This window comes from Equus quagga, chromosome 13 (genome assembly GCF_021613505.1).
Source record: "Equus quagga isolate Etosha38 chromosome 13, UCLA_HA_Equagga_1.0, whole genome shotgun sequence".
NCBI lineage: Eukaryota > Metazoa > Chordata > Mammalia > Perissodactyla > Equidae > Equus > Equus quagga.
In genome coordinates this window covers 37,942,853-37,956,845 of record NC_060279.1, presented here as the reverse complement: position 1 = coordinate 37,956,845, position 13,993 = coordinate 37,942,853, and the positions used below count along the sequence as shown (strand labels likewise).

At 39.9% G+C, this 13,993-nt stretch overlaps 1 protein-coding gene across 1 annotated transcript; it reads right to left on the bottom strand.

Moving 5' to 3' along the window:
- Positions 1 to 4,580: 4,580 nt before the first annotated feature.
- RIT1 (Ras like without CAAX 1) lies at positions 4,581 to 13,916 on the bottom strand. The gene is made up of 6 exons (XM_046683961.1): positions 12,885 to 13,916; positions 12,297 to 12,444; positions 12,073 to 12,129; positions 9,575 to 9,648; positions 9,161 to 9,352; positions 4,581 to 7,292 (listed from the first exon to the last, which is right to left on the bottom strand). Exons 2-6 carry the CDS (start codon positions 12,400 to 12,402, stop codon positions 7,062 to 7,064), a joined length of 660 nt encoding a protein of 219 aa, XP_046539917.1. The 5' UTR covers positions 12,403 to 12,444; positions 12,885 to 13,916; the 3' UTR covers positions 4,581 to 7,061.
- Positions 13,917 to 13,993: the final 77 nt, after the last annotated feature.

Here is a 13,993-nt window from a genome sequence, read left to right as displayed (position 1 = left end):
GCCAACCTGCTAACCGCCTCACATTCTGATCTCATCCCTCCCCGACACCTGTGCTTTGAAAAAAAGCCTAGTGCTTGGTGTCTTCCTCAAATAATTCAAGAGCAACAGAAGTTTAGCCATAGGGCATATTTTTCAGAAAGCTGAGGACATTATTCTTAATGAGTATAACTTTTATAAGCTAGTAAACTGAGGAGTGTCCCAAGTGCCTAATACCACACTATGTTAAATACTACCTTCTGAGCACCGCTAAGAAATGCTCAAAACTCTGCTTGGCATTCAGGAACAAACTCCTAGAGGAGGTGTTAAGGCTCAGGAGGCCCAGGAATAGATGTGCTAACAGAAAAATCTGGATAAAAGCCTGGGAACTCATTAACTGCTCTTGTGTTCAAGCCTTTGGAGCTGGTAATTCACCTCAAATGTTATATTAAACCTCAATTTAATTGAATAGCTCTGAGAGGGCCATAAAAAGGGACTCACTTTCTTTTTAATAATAATAGCAACGATAGCTAACATGATTGAATGTTTACCAATGCTGGGCACTGTTTTAAGCACTTTATACCTTTAAAACTCATTTAATCCTTCCAACAACCCTGCTGGATATGTGCTATTATTATCCTCATTTAACAGATGAGAAAACTAAAGTCCAGAGAGTTTAAATGACTTGTTTCAAGTTACACAGCTCATAAGCAATGGAGCCTGGATGCATGTGCACTGTGGCAGTCTAACTCCAGAACCTATATTTTTCTACCATCGCTACCGGTGGAGACTTCAAAGAAAGATGCAAACAGAGCTTAATGGGAAGTAATGCAAATTAGAATGTGTTTATGATCTTGAGGCCAATGTCCTCAAGAATGTTTTAGGGCCAGCCCGGTGGTGCAGCGGTTAAGTGTGCATGTTCTGCTTCTTGGCGGCCCGGGGTTCACCGGTTTGGATCCCGGGTGCGGACATGGCACTGCATGGCACGCCAGGCTGTGGTAGGCGTCCCATGTATAAAATAGAGGAAGATGGGCACGGATGTTAGCTCAGGGCCAGCCTTCCTCAGCAAAAAGAGGAGGATTGGCAGTAGTTAGCTCAGGGCTAATCTTCCTCAAAAAAAAAAAAGTTTTAGAGGGTCATTTGCAATAATAATATGAAACTGGACATTTTCATGATTTCATTCACTCACATCAAATCGGCCTCTTCTCAGGAATGTTTCCAAGTTAACACTTAATTGTTTACAAAGTAGTTGAAATTTTCACTTGTCCTTTACCCCATCTCACTCTCTCGTCATTTGATCCAAACCTCTGATGTGAGATTTTGCACATTAGAATTAGAGGCGCCCAAAGAACAGAACTGAGACTCCAGGAACTGTGTGCTTGTTTTTATTCACTGTTGAATTCCCAACACCCAACACAATACCTGGCAAGCATCAGGCACTCAATAAAGATTTGTTGACAGCAGACAGACAGGCAGGAACAAAATATTGTCCAGGAAGCAGACCTAGAGCAAACACGGAAAGACTTCGCCTCTTCTTCCTACTTATTCTGAGTCAGAGTTTCAAAAGAAGATTGGTCTAGAGTTGTTTTGTTTTTGTTATTGTTTTTTGGGTGGTGGCAGTGGTGGGTGGGTATTAGCTGCAACTAGACCCATAGATTCTTTTGAGGAGTCTAAGGATATGAAAATAAGAGTGGCTATAATGTTTTGGGTGGGACTGTGCCAATTATTTCTGACTAAATTGATGTGCATGCATGCCTTCCCGGACCAGCAGAGATTTTATGTTGGATTACGCTGTGTTTGAGCACATATTTGGACTCACCTTCATATAAACCCCCAGTTTCTCTGCCTCCACTCCCTCACCTACACACTCCTCTGCAAGGAAACTAGGGAAAGCATCTGGCGGGGGATGTTTCTGGAGCGACTTTCTTCTGGCTCAGAGCAAACTGTAATAAACTCTAGCAATAACCAGCTCTGGGAAGGGCAGGAAATGACACATGTCCCCACCCCAGCAGCTTTTGTTAAAAAAACTGGGTGACTTAACAATACGATCATGTGTGCTGAGGAATGTACACTCTGAACCCAAAGCTGCTCATCACAGTTTTGGGGTTTTTTTAAAGCAAGGTCTATTAGACAAAGCTAAAACATTTCAGTAATTTTGTCTCAAGGCCAAGTCATGTTTAAAAGTTGACTGGAAATTTCAGAATATCCCAAACATTAAGACCTAACAGTTCTTTGTTCTATCCGGTGGTTTCCTTCATAACAAGGCATGAGTTTATTTTTCTTGTCCCCACAGCTGAATCCCTTGTTTCCTTAGTTGTGAACTATTACAGCATCCTTCTTGTTGCTTACTCCCAGCTGCTCCCCAGCCCCACACCATTCTGTCCATAGCCACCAGAATTTCCCCCACCTGTTAACTACAACCTATCATTGCTTTACAGTCCTCCAGCGATCTCCCCAGACACTGCCACACCATCCAGCTCGGTGATTCCTGATCTAGGAACAGCTACACTCAGAAGCACCTGGGGAGGTTTTTGTTTTAATATAGATTCCTGGGTCCTATCAGAGATCAAATCAAAATTTCCAGGGGCTGAGAAAATGAAAAGCAAAACAACTCCCCAGCTGTTTCTGATCCCGAGCGACCAGGTATCTGGGAACCATGCACACCTCTGGCTGGCCTTCACAGCTTTCCACCCAATTAGTCCTGCCCTATTGGTCTCTTGCTATATCCCAGCTCTTACCCTTTAACCTCAAGCTTGCTTCTTGATGCTCATTCCATGTACAACACGATAGTCTTGACTTTCCCAGTCTCAAATCTTGGCTCAGTTGTCTTACAGACATGACTCTTAAGACTTTCCTCGTTTCACGTCACACTTTTCCTCCTCTCCAAACTACAATTTTGAGAAATCTTCATGGTCTAATTCCACCTATCAATTTAATCCTAGATCTTTCAATGTATTCTTTTAATAACTCAATGTAATGTCTTTGCTTTTATGTTGCCTATTTATTGCCCTGTCCTCCCAATTAATGATAACCCCCCAGGAGCAGAACCCATGTGTTAGAAGTCCTTAGTTAACTAACTCATTTTAGCCTAAGGAAGCTGGCCACACTCCAGCCCTGACCATCTGGACAGTGAAGGGAAACGGGTCTGCAGGGCTCTATAGATGGGTTGACCCGCTTATGCTGTCTGACCCCATTTCCTAAACTAAAATCCATCCTGGTTCCTCCAGGCCACACGTGGTCCTCTGCTCCTACATAGTGACACCAAGTGGGAGGCAAGTCAATTCAGTTCAACTCCTCAAAGGAGAATGTGCTTTCTGCAGACAAGAGCTAAGCCAGCTCTGGCTTTCTTTGTGGATATGGGTGCAGTCTAGACAAACAGGTGCATAGCACACCACTGAAACACAGTTAACCAATAAACCACGGAAGAATAGCAACAGACTCATCTCCCAACTTTCACTGAAAAAACTGTCAAAACTTCTGAGTAAAATAAAAATACAGTTGCCATTTTCTTAATTTATTTATTATAATTTATGCTATACCTAATTAATTCACAGCAATTCTTAGTGGGGAAAAAGGGGAGAAAGACAAAATTAATTCGTGCAGTGAGAACATTTAGAGCACAGGGTGATACTCTTTTTAGTCAGAGAACTAGGATTTCCAACTACTTCCCTGTATGGTAATACCACCTAAGTTTCAGTTCCAGCTGAGCTGCTGAAATGTGGGAAGAACAATTTGAAAATAAACTTTAATTTGAAGCTTGAGCAAATCCAGGATTACTGCAAATCTATTTTCAGTATTGAACCATCTTTTAAAGCCAAGTGCTTGTCAAAGTTAATAAGGACTCATAAAAAATAAGACTTCAAATTTTTCTACATCTCACCCTTCTCAAGATTGAGTTTGGAAAAAGTACAAGACTACGAGTATTTACCAGGAGCTTTAGCTCCCATTAGCTATTCGAGTCAGCTCCAGCCATACTAATTCCTTCCCTCTCTGAATTCCTACAACATTCCCAGTCTGAAGCACATAATCTACTACCTTAAGATTGACCTCCAGTTGTTTTGTATATGCAAATTTTACCAGAGCTCACGATCAGGGATATTTTATATTTCCTCCATTGCCCATTTCAATGGCGGACCACACTGACAGTTACTGACCCACTCAATAAATGTTAAATAATGAAGACACAAAAATACATTCCCTTAATGTCCAAACTAAGTCCTCTCTACCAACACTGATGCCCATTTATAGTAGTGATGATAAAAGAAATGACTTTCACAGAAAAAATTATTCCTCATTCTCTCACATTTAGTATACATACTTCAAACATTAACTCTTGATCAGGTGGCAAATGGACTATCATTTTCAATGAGTTTTTCCTGTCTCTCCACCAAAGAGGTAACCTCTGAACGAAGGGGCATTCCATGGCCTGCTCCCTACCACTTGACAAGGGTGTTCTGTACATGCTGGGCATTCAATTTTTTTAAATCAATATTTTCCAGAATATAAAATCTCATGGTATTAAATTTTTTTCTTAAAATGATCCTTTGCGATGATTCCAAACATTTCTACCCAGACATAGGTAAGTAAAGGAAAAGCCCAACAAGTTGTTTATAAGTTTTGTATTGTGTCATACAAACCATCTTCATATACAAGTGCATAAGGGAAAAACTTTTCTCTCCCCTCTCCTCCCCAAACATCACAGTAGACCAATTTTTGCTAATATATCACGAAGTTAAGACATATATCCCTTTCTGAATTCTAAACAGCTAATTCTAAAGGCTAGCTTCTAAATTTTGCAATTTACCAATCTAGTATGGACATGAACAGTTCCAGTGCTTTTCAACTTGTCCCTGAATTTTTCTCTTCAAAGTTCCAGGCAGTAATTGATTTTAATGCCCTCAAATTGGATAAAGCTGACTACTTAGAGCTTATAAATTACATACACCATATGATCACTAAGAATAGAGCTATGACTTAGACATTTTATACCCCTCAAACTATTTAGCACCATGAATAGAATTCTTAATACTAATTAATGGGCTAATTAATCCAACAATCAAATATATGACAGTGATAGTCTTAAAAACACTAATTTGTTATTTTTCTTATATACAATACAAGTTCCCTCCTGTCTTACAGATCTTTCCTTCTAGCAATGTTGTCTGCTGCCCTGACTATCTCAAATAATGATATAGCTGTCAACTTCCTGCTTGATGCTAATAACAATTCCGTAGGTCACTAGTAATGAGAAGTTAAGGCATTAAACTTAAAAGGCTCCAAGCTAGTTTAAATGTGGTGAAATACTGTTAAAACAGAATTGCACTGTATTTCTTTTCATGCTTCTCCAAAGTGCTTTGATTCCTGCAAGATTTTTGTCCTGCATAGATTCAAATTCTGGGCCTTTCACTTCTGGATGGCTTGAGTACCATAAAACATGATTTATTTGGTAGCAAAAACATTTCCAGGAGTTTGAAAAGGGACCACTACTCAGCTAAGAGTTACAACCATCACTTTTCTTTAAACCTAGGACATATACCATTGATTATAAGGAAAAACATAACAACCCTGTCCTTCTGCCTGTAATAAAAATGGAAAACAGTAAGTTGAGCTGTGCCCTTTTAAGAGGTGCTACACAGTCATGTTCTTAGAGTTTAAAGTGGACACAAACACTGCTTTAGTGACACACATTACTCTTAGCACTTTTGCACTTAATCTCCACATATAACAAGTTCAGATATCAAAACAATCCTGATTCTAGAAGAGAGAGCTTACCACCAATATTTAAAGCTGTTTCTTCCCAGGACAACAGTTTCTCAACTACGCACAGGTATTGAAGTGGTATTCTCTTAGGCTAAGCTTTGTTAAGGCTCAGACAACCCTGAGGTGAACTCAGCAATGTCTTTGTAAAGAAATCTTCAATGAGAAACTCAACATATGGGAATTTTAAAGCTTCAAGACTGGCTCATTAAACAGAAATACCAAGGGCTTTCTTAGAGCACTGAGTCTAGTGATTGTCAACATCAAGGAGGCACATACACAATTACTCAAACTCCTGATGTCTCTTCCATGTGGAAAATGCAGTCAGTCTGACAAAGGGTCTAAAAACCATTCTGCCAGGGCTATATCTTCAAAGGAGCACAGGGAAGCTCAGGGAAAGCACGAGGAAGCAATTATTGTAAATGTATTGATGCATGCATATCCAGGGAAAAGATAAACCTGTACAAGGCAATGGCTGTTCCACCCAGGGATTTAGATTAAACAAGAGTTTAGTAATCCAGTAATAGTTCCCAAAGTGTTTACCTTTGAAGCTAAAGAAAGGCAAAGCCTGAAAGGAGGAGTAAAATAACCTCATAGGAGAAACCTTCATTACATTTGATATGCTTCTGTTTGTCTTATCCATCCCAGTGCATTTGGGTCAAATGTGCACTTCTTAGAAAAGCCAGGTTCGTACTGGGAACACTGTTCTGATCCTACCTTTTTCTAGCCAAGTTCCTGCAAACATACAGCCTGATCTCCCCAGATCTCATCACTCTACAATCTGCAACAGGAGTCAGTTCCACAGCTATTTGCTGAACGTTAACACCAATCTCTTTAGCATGGATTTCCCTACAGGGTTTTTGTTCTGTCTCTAGGAAGCACAGTGTGAATAGAAAAGACTGAGGTCCTTCTCTGGGATAGTCCCAGGAAACTGGAGTTGAAAGATAACATGGAGTAGTGCACGGCAAAAAATTCCTCTTGTGAGCTTAGTCAAACACATACGGCATACATATTCCCCTGGGTATAAACAATTTACATTAACTAATTAATATCAGCAACAGAACCCAAAACATGGGTGATCAAATTCTAATGAGACAATTTAAAAGTAGACAGTGCTCCACCGGGTTAATAAATCAGAATTAGCTAAGAGACAATATTTTAAATACCACATCATTGAAAACCTCTAGTAGGCATGTCCCCTTCATCAGTTACTTTTAAAATAACGGTCCTAACAGGAGAAAGAGCAAGCACCACGCTCACTAACGCAGGTTACTGGACTGCTCTGATCAGGCAGTGCAGGTCACAGATAAACACTCCACAGCTTCCCTTCAAGTTACAGAATCTTTCTTCTTCCGGAAGGGTGATTTCAGTCTCCTCCATACACTGTTTTTGGGTTTCGATTTTTTCTCCATGGCCAGTACTGCCTCCTTTTCTTTCCTACGTATCTCCCGCACAAGGGCATGGAATACATCATCAATGTAGTAGCGGTAGGCAGCAGAGGTCTCAAAAAAGGGACAGCTGAATTCCCGGGCCAAAGCCAATCCTTCTTCCTTGGTGACCTTTAAAAATGTACACATGAGAAAATTTATAGTGGTAACAGTGGAAAACAATTACAATTGTCCCAAAAAATGAAAGGGCTACCTTAAAAGGAAGACAGCTCCTCAACTCTGGAGGTGTTCAAGTAGAGTGTAGTGATTTTTGTAATGCTGGGTCGGGGGGAGAGGCTGGATTACATAACTTCTAAGATTTCTTCTGCCTTCAAATTATGTGATTCTATTTCTTGTCTATTTTAAAGATAACTTTTTGGGACAGGGAATAGTTACAGATATCAAATACGCCGTTTTTAAAGATACATGCACCCCTATGTTCCTTGCAGCATTATTCACAATAGCCAAGACTTGGAAGCAACCTAGGTGCCCATCAAGGGACAAACGGATAAAGAAGATGCGGTGTGTATATACACAATGGAATACTACTCAGCCATAAGAAGTGATGAAATCCGGCCATTTGTGATAACATGGATGGACCCTGAGGGTATTATGCTAAGTGAAATAAGTCAAGTCAGAGGAAGAAAGTCAAATACCATATGATCTCACTCATAAGTAGAAGATAAAAATGATGACGAACAAACACAGAGCAACAGAGATTGGATGGGTGGTAACCAGAGGGGAAGGGGGGAGGGAGGAGGGCGAAAGGGGTAACTAGGCACATGTGTATGGTGATGGATTGTAATTAGTCTTTGGGTGGTGAACATGATGTAATCTACACAGAATTTGAAATATATTATGATGTACACTTGAAAGTCAGACAATGTTATAATCCAATGTTACTGAAAAAAACGCCAAATATGCCATTTTCATTTTCTTCATACTTTTCATTTTACTTATTTACTTGCTTTTGAGGAAGATTAGCCCTGAGCTAACATCTGCCAGCAATCCTCTTTTTTTTTTTGCTGAGGAAGATTGACCTTGAGCTAACATCTGTGCCCATCTTCCTCTACTTTATATGTGGGATGCCTGCCACAGCATGGCTTGCTAAGAGGTGCATAGATCTGCATCCGGGATCTGAACTGGCGAACCCTGGACCGCCAAAGTGGAGCATGCAAACTTAACTGCTGCACCACTGGGCCAGCCCCCTCATACTTTTCCTTTTAAGAAAGGAAAACACAGGCAAAGAAATACATACTTAAACTATAATGCTAAAAACTATAAGGAACCTAAAAACTGATATAACCAATTATGGAAATACCATAATTTCTCTTAATTTGTACATTTAGATTCTTTTCCAATCTTCTGCTACCATAAATAACCTGGCAACAAACATTTTATACGTAAATCCCTGAATAGATTTTTCAAATGGGGATTAACTGAGAAGCATTATGAATTTAACTACTGTCCAACTACTTCCAAAAAGGTTTGCACCATTCATTGCTTTCAGGAGTAGTTATGAAATGTGCCCATTTCACTCCACCTTTAAGTTTACACCAAACAGCAAAATTTTAAACAATGTCACTAACTTGAAAGGTATCAGTTATTCCAAAATCCTCTGCAATTTCTCTTATTCTCCCCTTCCAGGGCTCATAATCCTCACCAACAGGAAGTACATCTTGAAGTCTAACCAAAGTTTCTCCTGACATAAACAGATTTATTTCTGAGGTTTTTGGAATTGAATATTCTATCATCTGTCACTTAATGGGTATTCTATTTGTCATGTGATTACTATCCTGTGGATTTTGTCCTGAAAACTGATTGCTAAAATCTAAATTTTATCCAAAATAACAAAAAAATTAGTAGATATAGGGAAATTTTCAAGGTTAGGGAGAAGCTAATTTTGAATTTTTATTTTAAGGCAAAGGACTCTATAAACAGAGAAACAAAAATGACTAATCCCACAAGATGACAGACAGCATTTTCAACTCTATCCTTACCTGTCTTAGCTGCTTTAGGTCAGACTTGTTTCCCACAAGAACCACAGGTGTATCATCAGTCCGACGAACTCGATAAATAAGCTGTTTAAACTCCCGAACTTCATGGAAACTTCGACGATCAGTGATAGAATAACAGATGATAAACCCTTCTCCTGCCCTCATATACTGATCTCGCATAGCTGTAAACTCTGCCTGGAGGGAAACAAGGTCATCAATGTATTGGTGCAACCTAGAACTACACACAGATGAGCATTCATTTCAGATTAAAGAAGAGAGATGCTGATTACCTGCTATCCTGAGTCAGAGTGCATGAAAAATTAAAAGAGATGAACTAGTGATCTTCTCTGCATAAGCCTTCCTGCCCCTTCACTAGAGGGAAAAGACTCTTACTCAGAGCATTCTAAGATTTAATACCTGTCCAGCCGTATCCAAAATGTCCAGATTGGCAGGCTCATCATCAATACGGATCCGGATTTTATAAGCATCTTCTACAGGAGGGAAGAAAGGTGTCTATAAACTCATAAACACAGGAATATGCAACCTTATTTTAAAATCTGTCTCATGGAAAAGCAGTTTTTTAAGTGCCCAAATTTTCTCAGGAAACATGCTAAATCCATTGAGATAAATAAATTAGGTCTTCAACTAAGGTTTTTATTATTTTTTTCACATAAGCGATGATGTATGTAAGTTTATCCACAGCTTAATAAGACTTCACCTACAATTCTAAGCTAAAAAAAGGATTCTGAGAGATCTTTTTTAAAATATTAGGCCAGAAAAGTAACTTTACCATTTATTAAACAGTTATTAGATGCCAGGCATTATACTAAGTAATTTATATACATTAACTCATTCACTAGTCATAATAATCCAGTGAAGTAGGCATTATTATCTTCATTTTAAACATGAAGAAAATTAAACTCTAAAACACTAAATGTGTTCCCCATATTACACAATTAATGATATAACCAGAATTAAAACCAAGGGCTGCTTGACTCAAAGCCTTACGTACTTAACCATATGCTATAATTCCTCCTAATTTTAATACTATAGAAAAGAGAAAAATCATAACTTACTTTACTATTTTCTAAATAATCCATATTGTCATAATTTCTCCTCTATGAAAGCAAATTTCTTTATGCATATTATTATAGTAACCTTGGAAAATACAGGAAAGTAAAAAAAAAAAAAGAGAAAAAGCCCACTCAATATTTTCATCATTAGAACAACTGCTGCTTACATCCTGATGTATTTCCTTTTAACATTTTTTCTTGAACCCTTGCTTCTGACTCTTCCTCAAAGATGAAGGGCCCACTATATCAATGTTTCCCAAACTACAGGTCATGATCCATTAGGATTAGTGAGTTGTGAATGATTTTAATGGGTTTGGACCAGCATTAAAACAAACAAGCAGAAACCTAAACCAAAAGAGAAGAAACCAGAGTACACCACAAACCATAAGCAGTGAGGTAACTATAGTTTGACGATATGTTAATTACCTACACATATGTGCACCTGTATACATACATGTACACACACATGCTTAAATGTGTACTGGTTACAATGTAAAGTTTCTCTTCTTGGAGTTAGTAGCCAAAGTTGGAAACAAAAAGCACTAAGTTATAAACCCAATGAGAGCAGACACCATCTTTTTCCTCACCACTGTACCCCCCAGGGCCTACCACAGTGCTTGGCACATAATAGAAACTCAAGAGACACAGTATTTGCTGTTGAATCAGATAATATTGTCAGGAGAGTAGCTGATTTGGAAAAAAAAAAATCAATAGATTCAAAAAAGTAACTCAGGAGACACAGTATATGAGTCTTACTTTAAAGAAGAGATATTTCTGGAGCTCTAAGTAAATTATCCTAAGCCCTAAATTGATTTTATTCCTAGAATTCCCACCATAGTTTGAATCTCTGAACAATGTTCTAAATTTAATACAGTAAATGAAAAACAAGACCTGTTTCTATTTCCCCTAATCCACAGAAGCATCTACTATATAAAATAACCACACCCAAAGCTGGGTTAGCACAGAACGCTCACTGGCTTTGTGGAAAACAGAGCAGCAGAGGCCTGACCCAATGGAAATCCTTTTTGGAGATTTGTTGAGAGAAAGTGTCACATCCTGAAAACACCAGCAGTATGGCAGACCTTCTGTGTCCTCCCCTTTCCCCACACCCATTTTTCTTTTATCCTGGGATACGACCCCTTAGAATCAAACCTGCTTCCTTATGGTTCAGGAAGGATGGTAACCTTCTTAGTCTTTGTAGAGAACAGCAATTAAAAATCTTTTAAAAGGCAAAACAAAACTACTTTTTACTTTAATAGTGTTTTGCCAACAATAAAGCGTTAAGGATTATAAAAGACACGAGGGAAGACTTTGCCATGTAATGAACCCAAGGTATAAGGAAGTAATGAAGGGCTCTGAGTAGAAAAAGTCCGGGCTCTGCAAGTCTGGGTTGTAAGAGTTCAGCAGGCAGGCTCTACTTGTTTTTCTGCTTCCTTTTGTGGAAGTTCAAACCAGCTGACTCATAGTTACAGAGTCAGTCTCAAGTCAGACCCTTAGAGAAGTGACAGCAAAAGGCTTCTGTTAAGTTGTCTTTAAACTTTTCCTTTAATCTGGCAATACAGTACACCAACCATAAGAATATGACAAAGAAAGTGTCCCATTAATGTTCAATAAAAGACAGACACTAAAGATGGCTTATGTACATATAAAGTTAAGGAGACATATAGGAAAAAGAAATAGTCATTTGTTTACCAATTGCTATGATACTCTTGTTGTTAAATAAATCCTGAATCAGACAGCAAAAGAGGCTCAAAATATAAATAGTTTAAAACTGTTTCAAAAATTGACACTAGAAGACTTTTATGGGGTTTCTTTGGAAACCTAAGTGATCATCTGACTTACCAATGGTGGGGTCATGATCTTCTGGGAATCGGTGGCTGATGAACTGCATGGTCATGGCTTCGAAACAAGAAATGAAAGTTAGAATCTACACAAAAGTGACTCACAGAGAGAATTTTCAGTATCAACACTGCATGATAACCAGTCTCCCAATTGGTTTGGGTGGAGGTCATTTGTTTTGAGTACTTTTAGTCCTTCTTGTAAAATGGAAGAAAAATGTCACCTACCACTTTTCCCCACACCACCGGCGCCCAGCATCACTAGCTTGTATTCGCGTGAGAGTCCTGCAGGGCTGCTACAGCAGCTCCCACCTGGGCGACTTCCAGAATCCATTGTCCTCTTGGAGAAGCTTGGGCTGCCCCGAGGAAAAGGCACCTTGAGAAAGAAGAAAATATTTAATCCAGGTTGGAGACACCGTGACGACAGTCCGCAGCCAGTGCCCCACCTTCTCAGACTCGGGTCCGTGACGCCTGCTCCCTACTGCCGCCTTTCTGGCGGCCCTAACAAACCCCACATGCTCCCCTTCTCTGCAGGACACTTCAGTCCTGTAACACATCACAGGTTTCCCGAATTACTACTTTTTCCCGAGAGAAGAAGAAAGAAGAGACAAAGAAATTCAGAATTTCTTTTCAGACTGGGGCACCGGCACAGCAGGGAGAAAGCTGAGGTTTGGGGACCAAAGGAACTGCCCTGAGGCCGCAGGGGTCCTCTCACGCCCGCGGCACCCGGAGGTTCCGCCCCCTCCCCCTTCTCCTCCGCGACAGCTCCCCTCCCCCAGCGCACCTCAGCCCGCCACCGAGCCCCCCTCCTCCTACCCGTCGGGACGTGACCGCCACGGCCGGTCAGAGATCCCACTCCGTCCTCCTTCCCTCGCCGCGAGGCTCCGGCACTGACCTGCGACCCCTCCCGCAGCCGGGAAGATGGCGCCACCGGCCGGAGGGGCGGGGCCGCCCCGTGACGCCCGCCACCGGCCCCGCCCCTCCGGGGACGGCCGGCTCCCTCCAGGTCTCCAGACCCAGCCAGGCGACTCTTACAAAAGGCCCTTTGGTAGAGGCCCATACTCGGGGGATGCACACACACACAAAGAAGTTAAAACGTACATTATGAAACAACTATTTACACACAAGTCAAGAAAGGAGGAAGTGATAAGGGACACATGGAGGACCTGTAAAGTGAGTAACAATTTACTCAAGGCTGTTTACTGTTTGTGATAAACTAATTTGGCCAAATCTAATGAGGAAACCAGGAAACGGGCACCTACCAAATCCTCCCCCAAAACAGGACTATCAATGATGTTCACCACTTAATAGCAGAAAGAGCAAATTTTCTTAAACAAATAGCTACAATGACTTGGGCTCTTGAAAACAGGATCCGTTCTCAAAGACTAGATGTTACCAACATTCGAGTTAATTAATTAGAGTTCCGTATGTATTTTAAACATAAGTGAATAAAAGATATTTAAAAACTAGGTTGTTTTGTTTTAAACAAATGTACTACTCTCTGGACAGGAAATGCTAAAATTCAAAAGTTTTCAGGTGGCCTTGAATTAAATACAGAAATAAATGAAGGTACTATCACTATACTCCTCTATTTAGGCAGTAGACACAGGCACTAGAAGAAACTTTACACTGGGAAATTTTTCTGTTGAAACTTCTGTCCACTGTTCTTTTTGAAGAATGTTTTTCCAAATATAATTTGTATTTCTTTTAAAAATACGTTTCATTCACACATTCCTTTTAACCATGTTCAATAAAGGAGAGCTAGAATACGAAATTGGAAAACATCCAGCATAATAATCCTTTGTTTTCATCTGGACTTTTAAGGGTTGACTTTGGAAAGTCATAAATCTCTCAGAACTGCCTGAAAACTTTTAGGTCCACATGTGCATTTTTCTGATGGGGTTATAATTTCATTATACTATGAG